General features: G+C 50.5%; 1 protein-coding gene across 1 annotated transcript in view; it reads right to left on the reverse strand.

Moving 5' to 3' along the window:
• Positions 1–1,851: 1,851 nt before the first annotated feature.
• LOC115323718 (collagen alpha-1(I) chain) overlaps positions 1,852–26,734 on the reverse strand; it is a 115,006-nt gene continuing 90,123 nt past the window's right edge. The window contains 8 exon segments of the mRNA XM_042289576.1: positions 1,852–4,989; positions 8,749–9,009; positions 9,011–9,088; positions 9,090–9,363; positions 12,641–12,908; positions 17,752–18,688; positions 21,627–21,712; positions 25,299–25,577. Of these exon segments, the coding sequence (XP_042145510.1) occupies positions 4,459–4,989; positions 8,749–9,009; positions 9,011–9,088; positions 9,090–9,363; positions 12,641–12,908; positions 17,752–18,688; positions 21,627–21,712; positions 25,299–25,577 (2,714 nt within the window). The 3' untranslated portion in view covers positions 1,852–4,458.

Below are 26,734 nucleotides of genomic sequence, written 5' to 3' on the forward strand. Positions count from 1 at the left end.
GAGTGCACAGTCTGCCTCTCGGTGAAACATCGCACATTGCTCCATCCTACTGCAGATATGCACGACTTGAGCTTAAAGGGGCCCTGCAATCATATTTAAGCGTCTACCTCTTTTGCGGTTTCCACGTCTTTTGGGGTTCGGGCAAGCCAGCGGGCATGGAGAGAGTGACTAAATATCAGTGCGTCATGTTTGAACCGGACGACGCGTTGTTTAATCGCGCAGCAAACGCAATGCAAACCGCCTTGGCTGCCCGTTTCATACAGCCTATCCAGAACATGCTTTAGTGGCGCCCTCTCAACCTGTCGACATGGAGTACGACACCCGTGACCGCTCGCCGAGCTCACTACACCTCCTCTAGTTCACGGCCGCTCAAGCGACCAAGGACGTCATGAAGGAGGTTATTTTTTGCTTGTAATTGTAATTTTAATTTGCCTATATCTTTTAAAATAAAGCGAAATTCGAGAACAGAAAAGTTTTATTAAGTTACTATGTTCAGTGCGCTCAGGTTCGGTGCAAATTAAAGACCAGTAAAAAAGTCCTTGCAGGGCCCCTTTAAACGCGAGGACCAGGTGTCGACTCCAGTGAGCTGACAACCATTAAAAGTTGAGCGCCAGCTAACCCACTTGATTTTGAAATATTGTTGCAGGCGAAATCTCGACTCATTTGACACTAGATTTTATGAAACTTGGTGCAACAACCTTGGAATGCAGCATTTTACTGACGAAGGCGCAACGTCTGCACCAGTAGCAAAGTCTGTCGTATACCTTTGATATACAATGGCACGGTTTCTCGAGAAAGCAGTGTCTCGCAGCACGTGCACTACGAGGAAAAATCGTGGGCAAGTTGTTATGTACCCTGCTAGCGGAAAGAATGTAGCAGAAAGGCGGCATATTCTTTCAACAATGAATGTGCCCATCTGTGTCTTGTCCGTTCTGCTAGCAGTGTACTTATAACCAACACGCTCGTTACAGATGCAATTTGTGCCACTTTTTGAAGCAACTTAAAAGGCCAACAAGCAGGACGTTTGGAGTGCGAAACCTAAATTGAAGCCCTGCGGAATTATTCTATGCGGAGCGCAAGTTCGTCTGCTTTTTGCACAGTGGTTGCAATGATGTCGGATCCCAGTGCTTTTATTGGCTGATTAAAACATATAGTGGGTAGACCTCAAGGTATCTAGCATTGAGGTCTACCCACTATCCTTCCAATCACAGCCAATCAGAACGCGGCGTCGTTCTGACGTCACCGCAACCCCCACGCAAGAAGCAGACGACTTTCTCTCTGAACTCCTTCGAATACTGGTGCATTTTATTTAATCTTCAAATCGAAAAGGAGAGTTTGAAACATATCAGTCACTTCAAATGTTTGTTACGACTTTCGAACAACTGCCCTAGCCACATCAAGAGTGTGCTTTTCCCACGGCAGTGGCAGATCAACGTCCGAGGCAACAATGCCTTAGCACTGCTCGCTCCCAGCACAAGTGGGAAGATTGTTCGAGGCATATGGATTCTTTGGAAGCTATAGTTTTGTTCTTGCACACGTTACATTCTACCCTGCTGTGGCCATTACTGCACGGCCAGATTTGTCACGGACTAAGGTGTTTCAGTTTGTGCTTAAAACTTTCTACACAGAAAATTATGACATAAGGAAGTCATTTCTGAATTGGGCCGTAACTATAGTTATTCATTTTCACGACAAATGTCTCGCCTGTTTAGGTGAAGGTCGTAGGTCACGCACACGCAACTACAAAATGAATCTTGCGAATGTATTTTCGATGTCAGACAGAAAACAAAAATAGCGATGTAGTTGGGAAACTACCTAAAATCATTGGAACAAGAAGATGAAAGGGTTTTCTTTGCAAAAAAAAAAGACCTTTATTACGCCTCTCCAAAGAGCACGCCACATTCGCACGCACTTCTCACGCGCAGAAAAAAGAGGCGGGGCAAATCAAACTGGCATTGCCCCGCACATGTTCACATACACACGCTCATGCACACTTTTATACATGTTCCCAGGCGCACGCAAAACGTATCACACTTCAAAAAAAACAAAAAAACTCGATGGTCAAAAAAAAAAAAGGAACGAAACAAGTTGAATATTTTTTTAACACGAGAGCCCCAAACCCGAACGGAGCTGCGTGCTCACGACGCTTTTGCGGCGGAACGCGTGGAAAAAAGAGACCGGACGACACATTTCGACACGTAGAAACACGGCTGTACAGGACACATTTTTTGTCACACACGAAAAGACCACCTGCTTACAGTTTGTACAAGAAAAGAAATCGTGAAAAACAAAACAACAAAAAAAAACCTACGGAAGCTGTTTTGTTATTTAGTCATAAACTCGAAAAGGGTATTAAAAACGGCATAAATTATTCCTTCTCGGTTCTCGGCGACGACGCGCGTGAGGTAAGCCTTTTTTTTTTTTCCCCTCGGTAAAAAGAAAACGCGAAAAACGAGCAACACAGTTTTCTTGCTCGTTGCATTATTGCTTCCTTTACGTGTAGCACATTGGGGAAACTACGCTAAGCTCGTGTTCGGAGCTCGTCTTTGTCCCCCCTGTTCGTTTTTTTTTTTTTTTCCCTACAAAAATGAGTCGAAGGACATTCCTCAAACGGGCAAAAAAAAAAAAAGTGCTCGAACGAAAAGAAAAAAAAAAGGTTAGAAACCTACGGATTTGGCACACGGCTGCGGTGAGAAATGAAAAAAAAACAAAAAAACACTGCCGCGGACAAGGAGGACGGCCCGTCGTCGCGCAACCACACTACCCTGTGTCAAGTTTTACGAGGAGGGGTGTATGCGGGAGAGGGAAGGCGGGGAAAGGGGGTGTACGTATTGCGTTATAAAAACAGGTGCCAAGGGAAGGGGGGCAAACGGGGCAGAACATCTAGTCGTCCCTTGAGCACGCGTCATCTTGCATCGGGGGAGTCGCGCAACTCACTTCGGCCTCGCGCTACTTCTTCGTCGGGGAGTCTCGGGGAGAGGGTGCGTTTCCGCGGCAACTACGACAACACCAAAAGGGGGAGAGGGGGTGGTGACAATGTCTCTCTCGAGATTTATCTTTTTTTTTTTTTTCCGTCGGAATCTCTCCTTGTCTCTCTCCGCTTCGTCTTCTTCGCATGGACGGGATTTTCACGTTTGAGGAACGCGAGGGTTTCGAAAAAGGTTAGCTCCGCTCTCCGCGCACGTTCGCTCGCTCGTCGTCGTGTGTCGTTTTATGCGATGCTGCATGTTGAACGATGGAAAACGGCGAAAAGGAAGACGTCTAGAAAATGAAACACGAAACGAGAGGTGGGGGGAAATTGCTGATGGCAACGCGTTATGGTAAATAAGTTAGGATATGGACAAAACGACGCGATGAGTGATTTTTTTTTTCTTCTTTCGTTCTCTCTTTCTTTGTCCTCGTCACGCTCTAACTTCTTTTGAGCGTCCTGTAAAATTGAGCAGAATTTCCTCCCATCCAATTACGAAGAAAAAAAGAAGTTGCCAGAAGCCGTAATTTTACGAGCTGCTTCGAGGGTCGGCTGATGTTGCGTATTTGGGCCTCACTTCGCCGAAAAAAAAGAAAGCCCAATTTTCGTCTGTCTTCTCGGCCAGTCGATGCAACGACTCACTTCGGTTGAACTCGACTGCACCACTAAGCTGCCAATAAATGTGAACGAAAAATGTACAAACTAAAAAGCTGCGAGAAGCCGCCTAGAAACCAGACTCTAACGGCAGCATTCTCTAGCACGGCCGGAGTTAAAATTCGGCCAGCAACCCCGTGTGACACTTCGCACGACGTCCTAATTTCCGTAGCCCCGGCACAACCGTGTGACGGACCTCGAACCCGAAACGTGGCGCCCAAAGCGGAGCGCCGTAAAAACGGAGGTCCGGAAACTTAAAAGAAAAAAAAAACGGGGAGGGACGAGATGCGAGCCTTTGCTCGGTCGGCGCTCGTTTTAAAACGGAAAACGAGAAAATAAAAGAAGGCTATGAGAAACGAAGGAGAGGGTCTTAAAATCACGCGAGAAAGAAACAACGGCCAACGAAACGAGATAACAATGGGCGACAACGCGTCCGCGCCCGACAACCGGGAGGGGTGGCAGCGGCGCGAGGAACAAACACTTTCCACAAAAAAACGTAGAGAATAAAAGATGGCACGGACATCCGTCGTCGGTCTCTACCGGCTTCCTCGGAAGGCGGTAAGAAAAACGGAGAGAACACGACCACAACGAGAAGACGACGGGGACCGCCGCGCGGCTTCCGCGGCCCGTCGCGTCACGCCGGCGGCCTCGGTCCTCGTCGCACGTTGGCGCCAACCGACGTCCGTCCATGGTCGCCGCGCACACCGCGACGCCTCTTCCGCCGTCTCCTTGAGCAAAAGTCAGCGCACGCGGGGGCGAGCCGACGGCACCGGCACGCCGAGTCCTATGTACAGAGCACCGCGGAGCGCGCACGGGGGGGTCGCCACGGCGGAGCGTCACTTGGGGCCGAAGAACCCGGAGGCGGGGCCGGCCGCCGCCGCGCTCGAGGCGCCCTGCTGGCTCCTCGTGTTGGTGGCGTACAGCTGCTGCTGGAAGTTGTGGAACTGCACCGCGTAGTTGGGGTCGGCCGTGGTGGGGCCGTAGAAGGGCCCCTGCTTGTAGCTGCCGAAGGCCTGCCCCACCGTCGGGGGCAGCGGCTGCGAGACCACGTCGCCCCCTCCGGGGGACCCTGGGCCCTTCCCGGGAAACGCCATGGGGTGGTGCTGCGGCTGCTGCTGCTGGGGCGGGTGGGGGCCGTTGGGGCCGTAGCCGGGGTAGGGGCCCCGCATCATCACCCTCTGCTGCGGGGGCCCCGAGGGCGGGAAGTACTGCAGGTTCTGGGTGGGCACCTTGGCGTCCAGGTTGGTCAGCGGCGTGGCAAAGCGCTGCAGGAAGTCCAGGCTGGGCGCCCGGTGCGGAGGGGCCGCCACTGGGTTCTGCGGCCGCGCGGGCAGGTACTGAATCGTGTTCGGCGCACTCGCCTTCACCTGCACGGGCGGCCCGAGGGTCAGGAGGACCGACGGCGTCCGGACCGAACACCTCCGAGCGAACGAGCGCGCTGCACGGGCGCCACCTTATATGGCTCTCGCTCAATGCGCAACATCAATGACACGAGCGGTCACGTGGTACGACGTCGTGCCACTCTCGCCCGCACGTTTTGCCGGGAGCGTAATCTTCCCGGAGCAGCTGCGCCATGCAACTCGGTGGCTCTAGTATCCGACTGCCCCCCGGCTTTACCCGGGTTTGAGTCCCGCTGGGGCGTCTTTCTTACGTTGATTTTACGTGGACCTTTGTAAGCTTTATAAGTAACCTTGACGTCATGTAATGCTCCCATCGCGTCAAACATACGTGACTTTCGTCCAAGACGCTCGTCCATGTCTATCGTTCATGTCGGTCATTTCATGACGCGTTTTGTATGCTCTTACGCGGCAATTTTTTCATAGAAAACGACTCCTGAAAAACATTTAGAGTTAAAAAATGAACTGCAGAATGCAACGAGCACCGATTAAAATGCATTATTGAAGGACGCAGCCTGGGTTACGAAAAAAACAGAGACTGCGCGTTGATGTTGAACTCGCACTAGGAGCCCGTGCTCAGTTATATTTTGAGACCGCCTCTCGAGGTTTCAATGCAGAGTGTGTTTTGGGCTGGGTGTCGTGCAAAAAGTGTAACTCTGAAGCGTGACAAAAAAGCGTTATGCCCACGCAAAGGCAACGTGAAGCATGCATATCCCGTAGCAGGAATGCATGAGCATCCAAAGCATATAAAAGACATACTCAGTCCTAATCTTTTATACATAAACATCACTAGGCACAATTTATCGTAAATAGGGGGATTCCCCAAGGGGCTCAGCAGGTATTGAACCCCTTGCACCCTGCGTGTCACGGTTCGGTGCAATGTTTTTGTCACAAATTCGTAAAAGCGAGGCGTTCTTAACGTACAAAGGCCGATAAAATTCCATACATTATTTTTAAACATTCAATATTTTGAAATTGGCACTAGTAAAATATTTTAACATTGAAACAATAGGAATTTTGGTAAAAGATTTTTTTAAATGTTCGTTATTCTGCAAAAACTCTTAAAGGTGAGAATCGTTATACAGTATAGACCACTTACAACGTAACCGCTTATAGTGCAGGACGGGTATAACGCGGTTTTTTTAAACCACCGGTTCGACTCCCATAGAACTCCATGTAATTACATACCGCTTAAAACGCAGGCGCGCGAAGGGAAATACCAGTTACAGTGCGGTTTCTAGCACAGCCCGCCGACCGCACCGACGATCGGAGCACGCTTCCCTGTGCGACACTAGATAACGGCGCTGACGGCGCGAGCCGCAAGCGTTGCGCAAGCGGCACTTGCGGGGCAAGGAGGTTGCTCGAAGAAGCGGGAGAAGCGAAGAGAGAGGCTTCAGTTCCCCTAGCGACGGAGGGTCGCGCGCACGTGTCGTTCACGTGCGTGCGTCCCTCCGCTGCGTTGGAAACCAACAACCGCAACGACGGACCAATCGCAGGTCGAGGAGAAGTGTTCGCGCGCGTAGCATGCGGGTCGCGGTTGATCAACGTTGTGATCGTCGTCGTAGACGGCGTTCATCTCATCGTTCCGCGTAAAATCGCTATCCTTGACTGTGAATTTTCGTTGTGTGTCGCTATGATAACCCAGCACGTAATAGAAGGGAACATCCACCTACTCGAGCGGCGATGTCGTGGCGGCGCTCTCAAGACGGCAGAAACGCCCGTGTCGTCGTGTTTGTTTACTTCGACTACAGTGGTGATTTCTAAGCATTTGTGTCCTCGAACATCGCCCGGATTTCTTATTTGGCGCATTTCATGCGTGTGCTCAAGTTCAAGGTATTACTGGCGCGTACCGTATGAAGGATGCGAATTTTCACGCGTTTTTATCTCCGGAGAAAAGTGATTAGGGTTAGCAATTCTGAACGCTCGCAACATCTGTCCGCAACCCGCGACGCCGCTAAAAGGCTGCGCCAGGCAAAAGCCGCTCATTTCTTTCAAAATGTGTGACACACTTGAGAGAGAAGTGTACTAGTCTGGTGAAATAAAGACTTTCCTGAAACTAAGCTTTATTTTTCATGTAACATAAAATAAATTTTTTTACAAAGGTAAGTTGTCACATGGCATGTATTTTGGCCTGAAAAATCGATGTTTCGGTTATAACGCGGTACCGCTTATAGTGCGGATTTTCGCGACTCCCGCGACATACGTTATATGCGGTCTACACTGTATCGCGATTTGACTGTAGGCAGTGAAAAGTTGAGAAGTCTGAGGCAAATTTCCCTCCATGTGCTTTGTATCAGTCTACTAGACAACCACTTGCCTTCATTTTCTTAACTTCACTAACATCGCAACTTAAAAAACTATATATTTTTTTTCTTCAATATGGCAGCGAGCACGATTGGCAACGTCTGGTTTCTGCGGAGGTTTTCTGCTCTTCACCCGCCCCGGTTTACGTCGTGAAGATATCCGCTTTTGTCCGTGGTAGCGTTTGCCTAACGGCATGAGAGTTCAACGACCCTGCCCTCGTCGAAGTGTTCAATGAGTCTCCTTGGTCGGTCGAGCGGAGGCGTTTAGGCCTAGTGATCATTGACTACATGTCTTGACAAACTTTGTCGGCGTGGAAGGTCTCTTTTTGTGGGTCTGCTGCTTGCCCTAGATTTGTGTTGCGTTGCCAAATCGTAGCGGCAAGAGCACTTCTTTGTGATGGTTTCTGCGGGGCGACATGATCGTACAGCAGTCGCCGCACGGTACGCCATGCGAGGTTGTCGAGCGACGCCACCGCCGTGCTGCCTCACTGGTCTCCCGCTGCTTCTCTACTGGCTTTAATAAAAAAAAAAAAAAAAAGAATGCTCCAAAACGCTGCCTTCAAAGTATTATTCACCCGCGAAATGTGCCACCCTTGTTGAGTCTCATCACTGCAATCAGTTGCACGGTAAGTCAAGTAATCCCACCAACGTCGCGCGTGAAAGCATTGCCCCGTCGAGGATACCATCGCGTCGTGCCGCCACCCTCAACAACACGAGCTAGGAAATCTTCCGGTGCTCCTCTCCAAAGCCGCGCACCGCCTGACGACAATGCCGTCTCGCTAGCTTTACTCCTTCCGGTTGCACCCGAAACACGACGTTTCCTCGTCTCATGGCAAACCACGCAACATTTTCTCTAAAGTTAAACGAGCGCATGGCCGAGAACTTTAGAACGTATATCTAAATTGAACCAAAAGCTGACTATTCCAACGCAAAATATTCAAATACAAATAGAATATTCGGCACTAGCACCGAACGCAGACATTCGCCACCACAACTGAGGTCACTAGCTGCTTTACTGCAGACCACGTTAAAAAGCGATAGCACCGCGGGTCTTCTATGAAGGCTCGCTTCTTTGTTGCTAGCCAAACGCCACCGTCTTATGGCAAATGTGAGGTTTCGTAAAAGACGACGCAAACAAGTCCGGGTCACTGCCTCCCGTTGAGCATCTCATCAAGCACGGTCGTACTTGGCACGTCGCCACTTCCACTAGCAGTCACGTTTTTGGCGGTCCCCTCTCTATTCTCTCGAGGAGTTACAAAGACTGTAGAGCATCCAGCGAGCAGCTCCCCATCCCGCAACCCACGCACGCAAGCAACAAGGACCTCGCCCCCCCCCCCCCCACTTCTCGATGTGACATCTGGAATTGTTTGGGGGGAGGGAGCTCAAGAGACGTCCTTACACTTGCGAAAGAGCGTCAGGGGCTCACCTGCACGTTGGGGTTGCCCGCAAATGCGGGTACCCCCCGGGTGCGCACCGCGCGGGGCCCTGGGGAGCCCCTGGCGGGCCCCACGGCGACCGGGTAGGGGCGGGCCTGCCCCATGTGGGAGGCGTCCAGCGAGGTCAGGCAGCCCGGGCTGTTGCGGTGCGGCCCATTGAGGGGGTCCTCCCCCTTCCCCCCCGGCTCAAAGGGCGGCGTCATCTTCTGCAGGCTCTGGATGTGGGGCGACGGGGGCAGCTCGCCGCCCCCCCGCGAACCCGGGCCGCGGGGGGAACGCGTCAAAGTCCTGCTGCGGCCCCCGGGACCCCACGCCGTGGTGCGGCCCCCCCAGCAAACGCCCCGCCCTGATGGGGGAAGTGGTCCGCGTCCACGCCGCCGGGACGGCAGCGCGGGTCCATGTAGCCGAAGGCCTCGTGGGGGGCCATGCCCCCCACGAAGCGGCCGTCGAAGGGGACGGGGGGGCTCGGGAAGCGGGGCCCCCCCTCCGGCGGAGGCCCCCCCATGCGGGGCGCCGTCCCCTCCATCCCGGACGAACACGACGACTGGTACGAGCCCTGGGAGTTCTCCGACGTCAGGCTGGGGCCCATGTCCAGAGGCGGGATTCTGCGAGGACCACCCCGCTCAGTTTTGTTTGCCCCCGACACCAGACGGCAAGCCCAGAGTTACTTTGCTCCTTTCATTGGCGGCTTCCTACTGCCTAAATAAGACGTGCTTCGACACGCTCGGGGGCGAGTACCACCTCGCGGAAACGTTCCAAAAGCGAGACTCACCATTATAAAACAAACTGGGCCAACTTGACAAACAACACCAAGAATTGAATTCGAAGTTTCCGAAGGATCTCCAACATTTTTCTGACTTTTCCAGCCTCTCGTGACAGCACCCTCAAGTTTCCCCAACCTCTCAAAGTTCACACATTTTCCCTAAATTCCCCACTCTTCCAGCCTGTTGCAACGTTTTACCCAATTTCCCCCACTTCTCTAATTTCATGCAACATCTTCCCCAAATTCCTCTGACCTCTCAAACTTCACCCAACATTTTCCCTAAATTCTAGCCTCTTCCAATGGTTTCCCCAAATTACACAGGCTTTTTCAGCTTGTTGCAATATTTTCTTAAAATTCCAACTCTTCCAATGGTTTCCCTAAATTCCCCCACCTCTCCAACTCCACACAACATTTTTCCCAAATTCCCCCCTCTCTTCCAATGGTTCCCCAAATTCTCCAGACCTTTCCAGCCTGTTGCAAATTTCCTCCAAATTCCCCTACCTCCCTAACTTCACACATTTTCCCCAGATTCCCCCAACCCTTCCAATGGTTCTTCCAGACTCTTCCAGCCTGTTGCAACATTTTTCCACAATTCCCCCACCACTCTAACTTCACATAACATCATCTTCAAATTTCTCTGACCTCTCTAACTTCACTCAACAGTTTCCCTAAATACCCCTGACTCTTGCAATGGTTTCCCGAAATTCCCCAGGATCTTTCAGCCTATTGCAACAATTTCTCTACAAATTTCAACTGTTCCAATGGCTTCCCCAAATATTCCACTTTTCCAGCCTCTGGCATTATTTTCCCAAATTCCCCTGACCTATACCTGCCAACCTGTGGACTTTCAAATTCGTAAAACTCCCGCGGCTGCAGAAGGGGTGGGGGTGGGTGTTTACGCGGAGCGATGTGCAGCTTAATGTCAGCCTTGCCAATGTGTGAAATGCTTACATCACACGTGCACGTGCCACAGAATCCTAACTTCTCTCCCTTTTAGGGGCAAAGCTCCTTAGGGTTTAGCCTTGTCCATCCGGCGTTCGTGCTCACATCGATCTTGCTGGTGCTCGTGAGCTGACGTGCTTACGTGCTCGTGTAGAGCAAAAAAAAAAAAATGATAAAAAAAAAAAAAGAAAAATGTTTGCACAGTTGACAGGATTTGAACCTATGCAGGGAGACCCCAATGGATTTCTAGTCCATCGCCTTAACCACTCGGCCACGACTGCGGGGCGAGTACGGGGCTCTGAGATGTGGTAGTAACCCAAGAGCTGGGGATGTCATGGATGAAACGTTGCATGTAGCCGCCTCAACGTCTATACAGGAGAAGGTGCTGCGGTCAAATGCGTATATAATCGAGTTAAACTTTGCGTGCATAGGCTCAACGTTTATAGACGAGAGGGCACTGCGGTCAAATGCTCCAATGGGTATATACCGTATTTATTCGAATATAAAGGGAGGTTTTTTTCCAAAATCCATAGTCTCAAAGTCATACCCCGCCTTATATTCCAAGCTCAGTATAGCAATATGGCGATTTTGTTTCTTTTTCTTGGGTCCTTTAACTGCCCCCTCGCCTCATAATCGTGACCGCCTTATATTCGAATAAATACAATAACCACATTCCATACCACACATTCTCTTTCTGACATGGATAAAAACGAACGAAAGGCTCGGCATGCTGCGGCTCAGTGTATACGCAGACAAACACCACCAGAGCTTGGCCCCAATCAACATCATTCACTAAATGGAGATGCGGTCAATTTTTTGGACAGCACGAAGCACAGGAATTCCTACATCTAGAACTTCAGGAACACCTGAAAGTACCTCTTTTGAGGTTTGGAGTACGCCATTGCGCCGCTAAACCACTGCGACCAGGGGAATGCCATGATTACACGTGCAACAAACACACAGACTCTGCACTGCTCGCCTCGAAACTGGCCGAAACAGAGGCCCAACCACGTCTGAACACGCCGAACCAATGTGCGCAACCAAACACATGAACAAAGGCTTTGAATTGGTTTCGGATCCGTAGCCACCGGACAGACAGATAGTAAAAACCAGGACGCTGCCATGGACGGTACCTATCGCCCTCTCGTGGTGGTGCAAAGTACCGCCAGCAACAGTTTTACAAAAAAAATGTAAAAAAAAACTTAATTTTTTTTATATAATTTGTTTTTTCGTAAAATTTGAAGCAAGATTTGTAAAATCATAAAATTAGTCCGAATTCATACATTTTACAAAAAATTCGGAAGAGTTGGCAGGTATGCCCTGACCTCTCTGACTTCACGAATTATTTCCTCCAAATGCCCCCTCTTCTAGCCTCTTGCAATGATTTCCCCAAATTTCCCAGCCCTCCCTAACTTCTCGCATTTTCCCGAAATCCCGAATTTTCCAGCCTTTCACGTTTTCCCCAAATTCCCCTAACCTTGAAGTAGGGTGGTGATTTGGGCTAGTTGGTAAGAGTTAAACATGATGAAAAACAGCCTCAGAAAAACCAGGACAACGAGTAAAGACCGGACAATGTTGTCCAGTCTTTACTCGTTTTTTGTCCCTGTTTTTCTGAGGCTGTTTTTCATCATGTTTAACCTTGAACTTCACGCGACACTTCCTTCAAATTTCCCCATCTTTCCCAGTCTCTCGCAACGTTTTTCCTGCAACAGACTAAAACCGAGAAACCAGAGAGAATGAGGGACGACACGAAACAGAATCCCTCATTCACCCCAGTCTCGGGGGTTTTAGTCTATTATACAGTCCCATTCCGCTTATACGGACCCCGTTAATATGGATATTCTGCTACGTAGACGACATTTTCGGGGACGAACCGCATAAATATGAGCATTTTTGTCTGGTTATTACGGACACATTATGGAAGACTTTGGGGGGAACGGAGGTGTCCATCAGGCACGTAGCCAGGGAACCGGGCCCCCCCCCCCCCCCCCGAAATCTTCTATTTTGCATGGGTCCTCCTCTCCCCCCCTCCCCATCATACAGCATTTTGTCATGGGTGGGCCCCCCCCAAAACAAAATCCTGGCTACGTGCCTGGTGTCCACACTAACGAGACACCCCTGTATTCAACCAGGATCGTCTGCCCCCCTTCCAGTTCCTTGTCCCCATGGCCACTCACTCAGAGGGGTGGCCCTGGAGCATCCCCTGGGGGTGGTGGTGCATCGGGTGCATGGGTCCGCCCATGGGAGCCCCCTGGGGGCCCATGGGCATGCCCTCTGGCACCCCCATGTTGGCCTGCTTCTGGATAGTGAGCTCCTGGCCCTCCAGGGAGCCCAGGTACTGGATCTGCTGCGGTGAGGGCACGGGCATCAGGCCCGGCTCCTGCTTGGGCCCCGTCTGGCCGTGGGGGCCACGGGACGCATACACCGGGGACACCGACGCCGGGTCTGCAACCGAGGGAGCAGAAGGCGTCAAACATTCCCGCTTATGTTTCTTTTTCGAGGGCTTTCCTCCGACGGCCATCCACATCCGTCGTTCGTCTTGCCACCGCACCAAATGTTCCCTCGCGTTGATCAACGTGCAAAAGCTGGCCTTCCTTTCACTCGAAACACGGAATTCTTTCATTCCTTTTCACTCGCGACATCTGAAGCCATAGTTTCAACGCACTCATTCCGGGAAATGTCGACCTGGTTATTTAACTCAACCACTCCCTCATGCAATAGACCAAGGGCCGGGAACTGGTATGATACAACCCCTGGCACGCTACCAGAAACCCTCCTTCCCCACCATCACCACACACACATACTCTCGAAGACTAATGGCACAAGAAATATGATCGGTTGCAGACCTTGTGTAATCGGACATATTAATTCTGAAACACCACACCAGGGGGTGTTTTCTAGGCACATTCATTGTTTCTACCACCTATTTGTGGTTGTCGTGCACCAAAGTGATGCATTGAGAAGCAGTAATTAAGGTTATTGTATCCAGCATAAACTGCTCAAAACTATGGTTTTGTACCATTGTCAATTTCAGGAGTTTTTGCCATATGCACAGGCTTACTATGGAGATTCTGGCCAAGCGATTGATAGAAAGTTTAGCATAAATCTTGTAGGCCACCATTACAATAAGCGGCTGGACTGGCGGCTTTTATACTGCCTGGGATTTTGGATGTTGGAACGAGAGCTGTGTGCCCTTGAAAATGATGAAGGCGGGACCTAGGCCACAAAGGCCTCGCAAGATACAGTGTGCAGCACACGGTATAGCAGTTCACTGTGCATCATGTCGTTCATGTTCAGAAACTGATGCCCCCCCCTCCGGTTTTCTATTCAGACCGCTCTGTCTCTGTTTCGCAGAGATTTCGACCGCTGCGGCGAAAAGGTTGCCGACCTCTCTATCAGAGAATATGCAAAACTGCTTGGTGGTCTGGCCGCACCGTGTGAGCGGCCATCTTGGTAGCGGCAAGCTTCTTGAGTTACAGCTTTTCAGCACTTCCAGGGCAGAGACTCTCTGGCACTGATTGTGTTTTGGCAACATTATTGTTTTCTGACTTTCGATCGCCCAACTTGGACAAAGGACTCTTTCTTCTACGCTAAGAGACATAAAGTCTTACTGTATAGCGGTAGACTGCTCCACTCTAATACATGCAAGTCAAGGTTAGTTCTGTTTTTAGTTGTTGCTGGCAAAAGTTTTAATTGATGGAAAGCACAGAGTTTTTGTAAAGGAAACTGTATCCTGAGCAATATTTCTCAGGCATTGCAAAGAGCTCAGATTGGTTTCAGATAGCATCAACTTCAAGCACAGTCGGTGGATGTCGAGTTGGTTAATGAAGATTTGTTCAACCCTGGCAGAATGACAGCATTGCCTTTCCAAAAACCACCCGCCCCCCTTGGGTTCCTTTCAACTAAACATAATTTTAACCTCAGCTGTGACCCAAAAAATAAAGAAAAAGGGGCCGTCAAATAAGGTCGGCTTCACCGGTGTTGCTCCACCTGACGTCTGCAGCGTAGCTCTTTGCCAACATCGAAGCTCTAGCCACTGCGATGAACCTAAGCAAGTGATTTAATTGAACGTGGCGTTCGACAAAAAAGACAGCAAAATCCCGTCTCTGTCAGATTTGAGAGCAAACAGACAGGTCATCCGTGTCTGTTGTGTTTTCTATTCCACATGATTGTGCTTTAAATCTTCGAGGATATTTCATCAACAAACTCTCCCGTTTAGTTTTAGAGGTGTTTTACAAACCTCGTTTACCGACACCAGATAAAATATATAGAAATTGCTGCTAAGCAATGAGATTGTTTTCTGGCTGTCCACAGTATCCTCCTTATATATATATATATATTTTTTTTTTCTTTTTTTTTTTTTTTTGCGTTGGACATAATTACGACCTCGAGGAATGTCTTCGCTTTCGGGTGCGGGATGGGGAGGCGGGCGGTGAGAAAAATAAAAATAGGGAAAATGGAAGAGGAAAAGAGGGAGGGGGGGGGGGGGGGGGGAGCATGCTTGCACGTGAGTGTGGGTGTGTGTGTGTCTGTGTGTGGGGGGGGGGTGTGGGGTGGAGAGGGGTGTTTGGGTGTGTAACATGAACCATCGCGCGTCTCGGTTCGCGCCCGAGCTGCTCCTGTGTCTCTGCTGGCTCTTCTCGGCCACCCGGGCGCGCTTTTGGGCCCAGTTGATTTTGTTTTATTCCCTTGTTTCGTTCTGGACACTGCCGAGCCCCAACGGCGCCTAGCGGGAGGTTGTTTGGGGATGCATGCGGGGCCCCTTCCCTGGCCGCGGCCTTCGTCTACCCATTGTCAGTTCTGAGAAGTTGTTTTTTCGCCTTTCCTCAATGTTGTTGTTGTTGTTGTTGTTTTTTGTTTTTTTTGCGGGCTTCCAGTTTTCACTGCAACATTAGGACCTGATGAAGAGCGGTCCCCGCTCGGAACGTCGTCCAATAAATATGTTTTAAAGCATTTACCTCCTTTTTATGAGATATATATATATATATGGCATTCCAATGAAGGACTGTGGTGTTTTCAGCTTTCATTGTTCCCTTTTAACCATGCGCATCCTCAATGATGGTCGGTGGCGCGCCCTGGTCTCACCTGTGTACATCGAGCTGCTTTCGCATCAAGAAAAACACAAGCCAGTACTACAGGATGCACCAGAAAAAAAACAACAGAAATCCAGAAACAAATTTAGTAAAACTTCCTGAAAAGATTAGGGCCCAGTTCAATAGTTGTAAATCGGTTCGCGCCGTACGATAACGTCCGCATGTTTTTCACACTGTCGCGGATTGTTTTGGTCAAAAAGCTGCGCGTAAAGTATCAAATAAAAAGAAGAAAAAAAATGTGAACTTAGTTCACGCTTGCGTTCATGTCACGCAGGAATCAAAGGCATATCACTGCTTCCGCAGAAGAACGCACCAATGCGTTGACATCGCACCTCTCGCACGAAGCACGGCCGTTGGTTTACGTGGGTTCTCTGCCGATTGGGTCTTTGGTTTCGTTTTCTCGCTGCTACCAAGATGGCAGACGTAGTTCTAGGAACGCTACTAAATGGTGCTCTACATTTCGCATATCAACTATGGCCTGACCCCGAGGGTTCTTAAGCAGCCTAAATGAATAAATATGCTTATTTACTGGAATACCTTAGAGGCCCCTCGAAGAAGGACATTACATAAGAAGGGAAAAAACAAACATTTAGAGGAAAAAATAATATACCAACTGGAGAATTGCCAAAGCACAACAAACAATTGAACCTCGATCAAATGAATGGAAGCAAAACACAAATCAAACATAAACAAGAATTGATTGAACAGAAATCATATAATCCCTAAATGACAAGAAATAAGAGCCCGAAAACTTTCGCGGTTAGGTTCGGTGATAGTGAGATTAGGGAGGTCATTCCACCATATGACGGCTTTGGGAAAAAAAATAAGATTTGGAACATTTGACTTTGGCTGTACAACCCATACCGAGACTGCTGGTTTCACTTATGTTACAGTTTTCTTTTTGTCTGCACGTTGCCCCCTGTACCAAAATAGAGGCTAAAGTTTTGTCAGGTACGGCGATCACCTAACTAATACGGAACACCCAAATTGTGTGCATTCTCATGGGGATGTTATCCTAAAGGCAGCTGAACAATGGCTCCACGCAGAGTACTGCGGGGTGTCCCACTGAGTGCCATGTCACTTAGCCATTGCTTGGTGGCCGCCAGCAGAGAGCTCTCATGACAAAAGAGAGCATGTTCACCATAATTTTGGTGAGCACTGAACCAGGCACGTAGCCAGGATATTGTTTCGGGAGGGGGAGGGGAAGGGGGGGGGGGGGGGGGCATTTATTACAAAATGCTGTATGAGGGGGAGGGGGGAGAGGGATCCCAGCAAAAATGGAAGATTTTGGGGGGTGCCCAGGCCCCATGGGCCCCCCCCCCCCTGGCTATGTGCCTGCACTGAACACTGCGTGACACTGTTAAGCACAAGCACCATGTATTTTGCATTTTAGTTGGAGGGTATTCGCAAGCGCCATATTTGACCGCCTAGGTTAGCACCCTAATGACCACTTTCCACCAAAGTAGTAGTGTTGATCACAACTTCTAGATTTAGGAGAAAACAAAAAAAAAAGGCCAATTACTCGTTTGCACTAACAGAGTCTCCCTATGCAGCATGCCTCTTACCTTAGGATCTAGTAAAAAAAATCTATTTTCCACACACCATTGTGGCAAAGGCAGTAGAAGCACAGAATCAACCGAATGTTGGTTCGCGGTGACGTTGCACAAATGTCCTTCATATACATTTTATGCCTCAATAACGCAAACATTGTCGCGCATATTGTCTCCCAGAGAAGGCCCTGCCTAAGCTAGCACTTTAGCGGGAGAGGAACGGGAAGTTTGCGTCTCTTGCGGTCGCACAGCCCAGCTTTGAACCTGCTATTTCGCGTCTCCCCGTTTCCTCCATGGCACGCGCTTGTTTGCTTCCCTCTCGCCTCCTGCACGCTCTCTCCCCGTTTGTGCCAGCTTGCTCGCACATATGGCGTGACCAGGCTTGTACCAGATGTGCCTTCCTAGGTGAAGACTGATTCGGTTCCGTTTCACTGTTTGATTATGTTACGAGGCCTTACATTTAGTTACGAACGCGAGTCATTATGACAGACACAAGTCTTCATGTCCTGAGGAATGGAGTCATTAGGAGAGTGCCCGGCTGGCTTCCGCAATGTCATTTGCTGCCACTTTGGAAGCACCTTTGGTGCACGGGAGGGATAGGACGGCAGGTCGCAGCAGCGGTCTACGCGCCACAACGCTACTCACCGCCGACGGGCGTGCCGCCCACCCCGGGTCCGAACTCCCCCTCCTGGCCGAGGGGCGTGCCCGCCCTCTTCTTGCCGCCCCCGGAGGAAGGGCTGGCCACCGCGCTGCCCCCGGGGGTGGTGGGGGTGGCCGGGGCCCTGCCCACGCTGCTGGGGCCCCCGCACGGCTTGGGCGAGCTCAGGGGGGTCGTCTGCACGCTGCCCCCAGGGCTCGGGTTCGCCAGGCGCCCCGCGGGGTGTGGGAACGGCCGCGTCGGCTCCGCCGGCGACGGGAGCCCCCCCGACGGGCGCGGGGAGGGGCTGGGGGGCGGGTGGGGGCTCGCCAGGGCCCCCCTGGCGCCGTAGGGGGGCGGCGGTCCCTGCTGGAGCCGTGGGCTCGCCCCCGACGCGGGGCTCCGCGACGGCTGCGGGTGCCCCGGCGTGCCGGGACGTCCCAGTGCGGGCGTGCCCGTCCCCGGACTCGAGCCCCCATACGCCGAATGCGTCGGGCTCGTTCCCGGCCGCACGGACGGCGAGAAGGCCTGCAGCGCGGGACTACCGCACGACGCGGGGTGCGGGCCCCCGAAGTTCGGCTGCGGCGTCCCACCGCACTGGGAAGGCCGCGCCGTGCCGGGGTAGCCTCCCCCCGCTGACGCGGGGCCGGGGCTGAACACGGCGCCCGGGCTGGCACCCGGTGCACTGCCGACAAAGCCCGACGGGGTCGGCGGGTTCGAGAAGGAGCCCGGGGAATTGAAGCCCCCCGTGCACGAGCTCGGGCGCGCCGTGCCGGCATTGGGCGGGCCGCCGGCTGGATTGGAGCCGTTGTTGCCGAAGTTTGGGTTGGGGCAGGAGCCCGGGCGTGGGTACCCCGCGGGCACGGGGGAGCCCGCACCGGGGAAATCGGGGTTGCACCCTGCCGAGATTGGGAAGGCGCCGACACTGCCGTGTGTCTGGGCCACCTGCGGAATTTGCAGGCCGGTGTCAGTACTTGAATAACCGAAACAGCTGTCCTAAACTACGGCAGCGATCCTTTCAAATTACTCATTCTTTGAACGTTTCACTTGGAAGCCATTGACAACTCGTGATTCGTTCAGTGTATTAATGAGTACTAAGGACAAGCACGCCAGAGGTTGCAAGAACTCTCTCTATTTGTATGTTGGCGAGACATTCTCCCCAAAATATTGCCAATTGTGAGCTCGCAAACGGGTCAAAAATGTCTCATTGGTTGATTATGTGCAAGCTGTGGCACCACGTCCACTCAGCAGCTGAAAATGTTCTCGCTTTCATCTTAGAAAAAGTCAGACCCCTGTACAAAAAAAAACACATTTCACACGCAATAAAATACTACAGTTTAAGCTCGTTATAACACATAACAGACCTTGATTTTGACCAAGATTTTAGTCTTGTAAGAGTATGTCATATGCAGATCCAAAGTTGAGTCAATGGTATGTAGAGGAAAACCAACTGAACTTCACAGATCAGTATGTTATATCCTATTGTAATCAGGTCTGTTGTAATGAGCTTAGGCTGCATTTGTAGTCACCTGCAACTCTGTTGAAATTATCAAACTAGGTTACTTATAAAAAAAAAAAAGAGAAGGCAACATTCTTGACGCAAATGCAAGTCTATCGCCGATTACTCATTTGACCCGTACTATTGTATCTATGATAGCGGTACATGTGCACGTCTTTTTGCGTACAGCTGTGCAGTTGCACCATTCCTTTAGCGGCTTTCAGAGGGAAAGCGCTCTTGCACAGCGAAAAATTAAGGATTGTGAACCACGACGTTTTGCAACAGAGGGTAGTAAAAGTTTTCGATTTTGCCGTTCAACGTGCTCTGAATACCTGGGAAGCTATCAGAAGTGATTGAGTTTCTGCTTCTGGTTCTTAGGACGGCTTGCACCACTGCTGCCGTCTGGCTGTGCGGGTCTCGTCCTCGACATTATTCAGATGCATTCCAACAGCCGCAGCATGCTTGCAGCAGCCGGAAACTCTGACTTTGCAAGAGCGCTTTCCCATTAAAAGCCGTTAAAGCAGTGTGTGCAACTGCACAGGTGTGCCTGAAAAGACAATTTAGACGCTATTGCACCTCCACCTTCGTCTGGGTCGTTCCTACTTCCAAGAGCAAGTGGAACCAGACAGAAAAGCGTTATTTATATTTAGGCGAATGTCACGAGGAGTGCTGTCTTCAACTTGAAAATCACGTCGACGAATGTCACGTGACAAGACAAGCCAACGCTGCATTAGGGTGATTTTACACCAAGGCGTGCATCGCTAATATCGCTCCTGCCTGGCCCAGCTGAACATTCCTTATACCATATCTACTCGCATAATGAATGCGCACCTCACAACAGTCGTGTGATGAGGTAAGACTAATTTTACAGCACGAGTCTGACCTGTGCTGTCAATATAAAAATATTTAAAAAATTTTAAAAAAGCGTTGCCTTTTTGCAATGTTTTGCTGCAGATTACGTTGAAATACAACAGCACTTCGGTCCTTCTTCTATGAAGAAAGGTCGAAGTGCTGACGCTGTCCCCTGTCCCCACCCCAAACGCTCTTCTGCCTTTTCTGGCGTCCCACTGGCACCACAAACACGCCAGGACAATCTTGGCCGCCGCTTCTGATCAGTGATGTCCTCTTCAGTCTGTTACTTTCTCTCGAAAACTTCCAGCAAGCGTACGACTTCTACCATAGACTCTTTTCGAAGTCTGTTAGAAGCTGTGGAATCCCTGCACAACGGCGGACACAAGCGCTAGTTCCGTGCGTTCGATCACCCCTCAACTGTTGGAGCTTCTGTGTTGCAGGAGTTCAAGTCGAAGTTACCCAGTCACGCTGCTTGCACATTCCACAGCACAGTTGGTGGAAAAAACGTTAACATGTTTAAAAAGCTCGAGGTACACCTAAGCACTTCGTGCGAGTTGTGAATGCGAAAGCATGCGAGCCGCTCGTCCGCTCCCTTTTTCGTCGCCGGTCGGCGCACATGCTCCCCTGGGCACGCTGACCTTGAACGCTCTGTGTTAACGGCACGCTGATGGACAGGCAGCGCCATGGGGTGAGCGGTCGTGGAAACTGACGAGCACAGCGGCCAATGGGAGCCTCGTCGACGAGCTCCAGCCAGTAGAACCGAAGGCGAAATCCATCAGCTTTACTTCACTCTTTTAGGATCGGGGAACTAGGTGCTGTTTTCGCGCTTCAAACTGATGACATCAGCTCTCTCCATGGGACCAGTTAATGCTTTCGCATTAATAACCATCACATGCCTCTGCCCTGGCACAGTAGTTCAGCATCAATCTTAGGCTCATGAAATCGACTGCACTTGGGGGACGTTTGGGATTTTGCTCTTCTCCATTTATCTACACATCACGCTCCCGCGCAAGCAAACTTTGTTTCGTGCTACAGAACAAAATCTTCTAATGTAATTGCTGCCACATTCACGGGTGTCCACAAGCACAATGGATTGGAATGGATTGGATTATGGCGGATCAAAGGCCGATAACATTTTTAGTGCCACCAGTGCCGACAGAAACCGGCCGTTTTAGAGCGATACTCTTTTTGTGCTAACTTCATGTTTACCACAAAAACCGCAACGCAATAGCTTTCCACCGCATGCAGCATGCATCCGACGTTTCAATGGTTATGTTGCTTCCTTGCACGTAGGCCGAGCAAACAGCGTAGGTGCGCCACACAGAGGCACCGGGCGCTCTAAGAAGCTTGTCGAGTGACTTTGATCAAGTAACGTTGGACAATACAGTCATCCCTGGCACTTTGAATCGGCGAATCGGACCGTATTGGATCATGGCGGCCTAACTCTAGGTGTCGGGCGATCGCAGCTTAAAACGGACTGTGGCACAAGCTGCGACATGCACAGTGTTGCCGGGCAGAAGAGCATCCACTCACCTTCCGCCGTCGGTCGTCCAGGTAGGGCTTTTGGCCGTGCATCGCCTGCCAGTCCGGGTGCATCATGCCGGCCGCCGTGGGGGGGCCTGCAACACGTGCGTGTTTTAAAACAATGGGAAAAGGTATTGTATTTACTCTATTCTAAGCACCCCTTTTTTTTTTCACACCCGTGATGCCCAAAGAGGGGGTGCTTAGAGGAGAATGCTAAATGGTACCAATTTTTCGCAAGAAATTACGCTATATTTTAACGAAATGCAAAATAAATAACACAAAGAAATTTTAAAAAACTATGCCAAAATTGCTGCTGTCATTACACTGATTCTCGACGAAATGCGGTGGCATTTAGCACAGCGGTTCGGATCAATGATGTTCGGCGTAACATCATGGATCCGGCCAATGATGTTCAGCGTTTGGCTTCAACGTAAATGGGTCTAGTTAGCTACAGGAATCGGGCGAATGTAACTGAAGCCCCAACCAGGGCACCCCTAGAGGCAAACGGGTCGGTTTCGTCAAGACGATTCTGCAGTCGCTGCCACGTTGCTGCATTGGCTGTGCGTTGCAGCGGGTTAAGGATGTAGTTTCTGAAGTGGCTATTCCACAACAAAAAAGCTACCATTGCTGCATGGTTGGCTCCAAGAGTACCTACAGCCTCCAGATTTTTTAACAATATTGCGCGAGTGTCAATTGGCCGGTAGATCAGCACCTTGTCGCAGCGTGAGACAGCAAGTCAGCAAGGCTAGCGTGTGCCTTCCGGCACAGACGAGTAGTTTCGCTGACCTGCTGTTTCAACAGCAGGTCAGGCTTGCAGAACGCGCACGGCACAAAGTTTTACAGCTTCCCCTCAAAGCCGTACAGGCGGAGCGCCGCACAACCTGTATGCGTCTTGTGCGTCGATGCAAGTAAGTGGTGTTTCTCAGCTTGCAGTTCGCATTCTGCTTTAAGCTGCGGACAAATAATACAATTAAAGGGACCATGAAATGACCTTTTTACTTTTTCCAGATAACTTTTACATTAAACCGTCAATGTTCACTGAATGCCGAACAGGCATCCGTTTTCGTCTCGGTTTATTAACTTTTACACAAAAAATTATTGAAATATCGACTTTTTCATTCTCTCCAACTGACCGCAAAAGAAGCCGTGACGTAGACCGTTTCCGGAACCGGAAGTTCTCTCGGCAGTAGGAGAATGGGAGTGTTAGCGGCAACGAGTTGGGGTGCGCCGGTAGGTTTTACTGCGCTGATGTCACCGACGTATTTCCTGAATCGGCGCCTCTCATCGCCGCATCGCAGCTGAGCGAAATTCAATGAGATATGTTGCGCTACAGCGACAGCATGGGACTAGTCCCATACGCCGGTATGCCTGTTGGGAAGTGCAGCGAGTCTTGTCACCACCCCGTCATTGTTGGCAGAAGGGCCGGCCCGTGTCAGTCGTTTGCAAAGCGACGTAGATGGCGTTTTTCGCGGCCTCGGAGATGCAGGAGCGAGCCGACGTTAAAAAAGATACGTTTGAACTACGAGTGTCAGCAAGAGCCACGTAAATACCTGTTTACACTCGGAGCGGACGCGCGCGCTTGATGGAAGTCTTGTATTCGCGCTGTTGGTAAGCGCTTCGGGACCGTTCTTTTACGATTGCAACTCAATACTGACGCGACACTCGGCAAAGAAAGGTTGGACCGGGGTCGACAGTGACGTGCAGTCTGTCAGAATAAAAATGGCATACCAATAACAAAGTGTACATACCGTGTTACAAAGGCAATCCATACGGCGTTTATTTCAGCTCTATATCACACAAAACAAGAAGATAGAATCGACGAGAGTCCCTTTTCGACGAGTGTTCGTCAACACTGCCTCGGAAAACAAGGGGAAGAGATTGACCTCACCTCTTAATCTAGAATTGAGGTCAGTGATCAAACTATAATACGGGAAGGGTCCACAAGGGTCGCGCGGGCATATTCCATTTAGCACGCCAGCCGGTCGTAGGCAGACGGTCTTGCGACGAAGCAACGCAGCGCCGAGTCGGAATGCCTGCTAGGCCTATACGCTTCGTCGGAGTCGGTGAATCCAGCGTTCTTGTTCGTCGTGGTCTGTTTTAAGTACTGTTTTCTTGCTGCTTGAAGTCGGCACGCGCGGGAAGAACACGTAGAAAAATAAACGTTCAGTCAGTCAGAGTTTTGAGAGGAAGGAAAACAAAGAAAATAAATGTTCATCGGTCGCCGTCACCAAAGTAACTGGCGGCCTTGCCCTACTGCGCACGCGCAGTAGTTGCTTCGTTTACCACACGATAGATGGCGCTTGGCTCTCAGCATTATCAAATTTGGCAATTTTCGCCACACATCTCTAATTATGCTACAAAATGTGGATCTGAATATTATTTAACAAAACTTTTAGGAAACATTCGCCGGCTATTTATTGTTTACGATCGCGGTGCTGGTGAGGTAGGCTCTTACCCAATAGGCGATGTGGATTCGGCTGACGTGCACCGATTCTGCGTATGCATCGTAGTGAACAGGCGAAGGAAGGAAGGCGCAAAAGAGTCCAGTTTTCTTTTAAAAGTTCTATAGCAAATAATTTTTTTGGGCTCCCTATTTTTGTGTTTTTGTGTTTCTTTTCACACCTTTTACGACGTGCGGTGGATGAAACTCGATTTTAAAATCATTTCATGGTCCCTTTAACTTTTTCTAGCGACGATCGAACAACATGGACAGCTACAGCGAACTCTAAAATATGTAGCAGACACTTCACCGGGAAGGAGAAGCAGAATGAGGTTGCCTACTCAAGCTACAAACCGTCCATCTTTCTATCAGCCTACAAGAAGAGAGTGGTGCTGGGAATTGTGGAACGGTGCAAAAACAATTGCCCAGTTGTTGTCAAGCTGACTCAGAAAGCAATAAACATACATAATTAGTGCAGACACCTTTACACTAACTAAGAAAACTCTCTTATGTACTAGCTCGATGCTTTTCGCGGGTGCGCTCAATTTTATCTGCAACGTACAGCGCGTCGTGATATCTACTTGTCCGCCGAAACGGACCTTGGCGTTGTACACGCGGTCAGATTTGTGAAAGAGTTTTCCCTTCGTCATATTGACACCACAAAGGAAGCTTTCTGGATTTGTAACCACCCTTAAACCCCGTCGTAATCCCAACAAGGACGCTACCCACTGTGCTGTTCGTTGTCATTGCATCCCGATGATTCTGCACCGGCTACCGGTACGGTGAACAATAGGCAACTGCCGCAATGCAGCCAGCTTGCCAGTTTTCTATGGTAAACAAACATTTTGACAGCAAAGTAGTCATCTTCGCTTCATTGCCTCTCGCCACAATAACTAGTTTGGCAGGGGCACATCACTTAGAATAAAAATTTTCTCAACTCTTCTCGAGTGCACACCACACCTTAGCCCACTCCCTAATTTCAGCCGATTCGCTCTTGATTTTAGGCGGGCTATCTCTCGAAATATTACGCTAATGAGTTTTCGAAAAAGTCCCCAAGCTGGTACTGTCGGCGACTTCGCCTAAAACTCATTACATCAAGTCATTAACGACCGAGAAGCACATTTTTGGAATCTCTCCAAACTAAAAACGAGTCTTGCAACATGAACACACTACTTTCATACAGTTTCAGGGGGGGAAGCCAAGCCTCCCCTCCGAGGAGTGTTGAAGGAAAGGACACCGACCTCCCGCAAAGTGCTGCTGGGGTGGGCCCCCCTCGTGCTGGTGGTCGAGGCAGGGCCCGAACTGGTCGGGCCCCGCCCTGGCCCGGCCGGGCCCCGGCTGCTGGGGCTGGGACGGGTTTGCCCCGCCGCCCGGTCCCGGGCCCCCGGCCCCGTGCTGGTCCGGGAACAGGAGCTGGTGCATCTTGCGGATCATGGCCAGCTGCTCCTCCCGGTGCTGCCGCTGCTGGGGGGTCAGGTTCTCGTCGGGCACCTTGACCCCCGCACGGCCCGCCCCCACCGCTGCGGGGAAGGACGGGAGCGTTGCGGGACGCTGCGCTTCGGCCGCACGGGGCACCTCGCACACTCGGGCAGGAGTCCCGGAGAACTCCACGGGTCGTGGGTTCGACACAAACGGAAGAATGTAGATAGAAAAATATTGTCTGTCTCTGGCGTTTCCCAAAGCCATTCTAAATTTGTAGTATTTAATCTAATTTAGTTTAGCTTTAGTTGCGTGTCATGACGGTCACCCGCCTTGCTCACAAAAGCCATGCAAAGAAATAAAAAAAAACAAAAAAACAGGAACAGAAAAGAGTTAAGACCTTTACCGCACATTGACAGACGCTTGTATTAGAACGGGGCTCGTGCGTGATGGAACGCCGAAACGCCGCTTTCATAGTCGCTTCCTGCAAGCGTTGCAGGAATGGCAGACGCAGACGCGGCGCTTTCACGGCTATGTTTTGCAGACGATGATAGACGGCGGTAGAATAGCAGATGATGCTGGAGGTTGCCACGTGTCTGCTCGCACGACTTGAAGGCGGCGTCAGATGCCAGACTAGACGTGCCAGATGTTGGGAAAGGGACACACTAGGCTTGTTAGCGTGTTTGGCCGTGCAGCCCAGCCAATTCTGTAGTAACAAGCAGGGCCACTGATCTGTAGGTGGGACTTAGAGCGGGCCCTGACTTGCACCTAAATTGCGTCTAACATAAATACTGCAATTTTTTTTTTACTTTTTTATTTATGTTTTTGAAAACAAATCTTTTTTATTTCAGTATTTTTTTGAAGAGTGCACTAAGGAGGCCAGTCGAAGACACACTGCTAGTAGTTAGTCAATATATAGAGCCGCCACAGTGCCACACGACCCAATGTGACGTCACGGGATTATGTGTCGTCAGGTGAAATCGTGCTGTCACGTGACGTTACAATGTCACATTATGTCACATTGCCACTGACGTTATTCGACAACACGTAATCCCGCAATGTGACATCGGGTCACATCACGTGACACCAGGTCACATCGCAAAATCTGCAACGTCCGTGTCACATGGCATTGCGGTGTCACGCAACCTCATGTTGTCACATGACCTCGTAGTGTCACGCGACGTCACGACGTTGCCCGATGCGGCACTGTGTCGTCACGCTGAGGTGCACGATACCGCGACGTGTCGTAGAGGCTACC

This window comes from Ixodes scapularis, unplaced genomic scaffold, assembly GCF_016920785.2.
Source record: "Ixodes scapularis isolate PalLabHiFi unplaced genomic scaffold, ASM1692078v2 PGA_scaffold12__126_contigs__length_90152505, whole genome shotgun sequence".
Lineage (NCBI taxonomy): Eukaryota > Metazoa > Arthropoda > Arachnida > Ixodida > Ixodidae > Ixodes > Ixodes scapularis.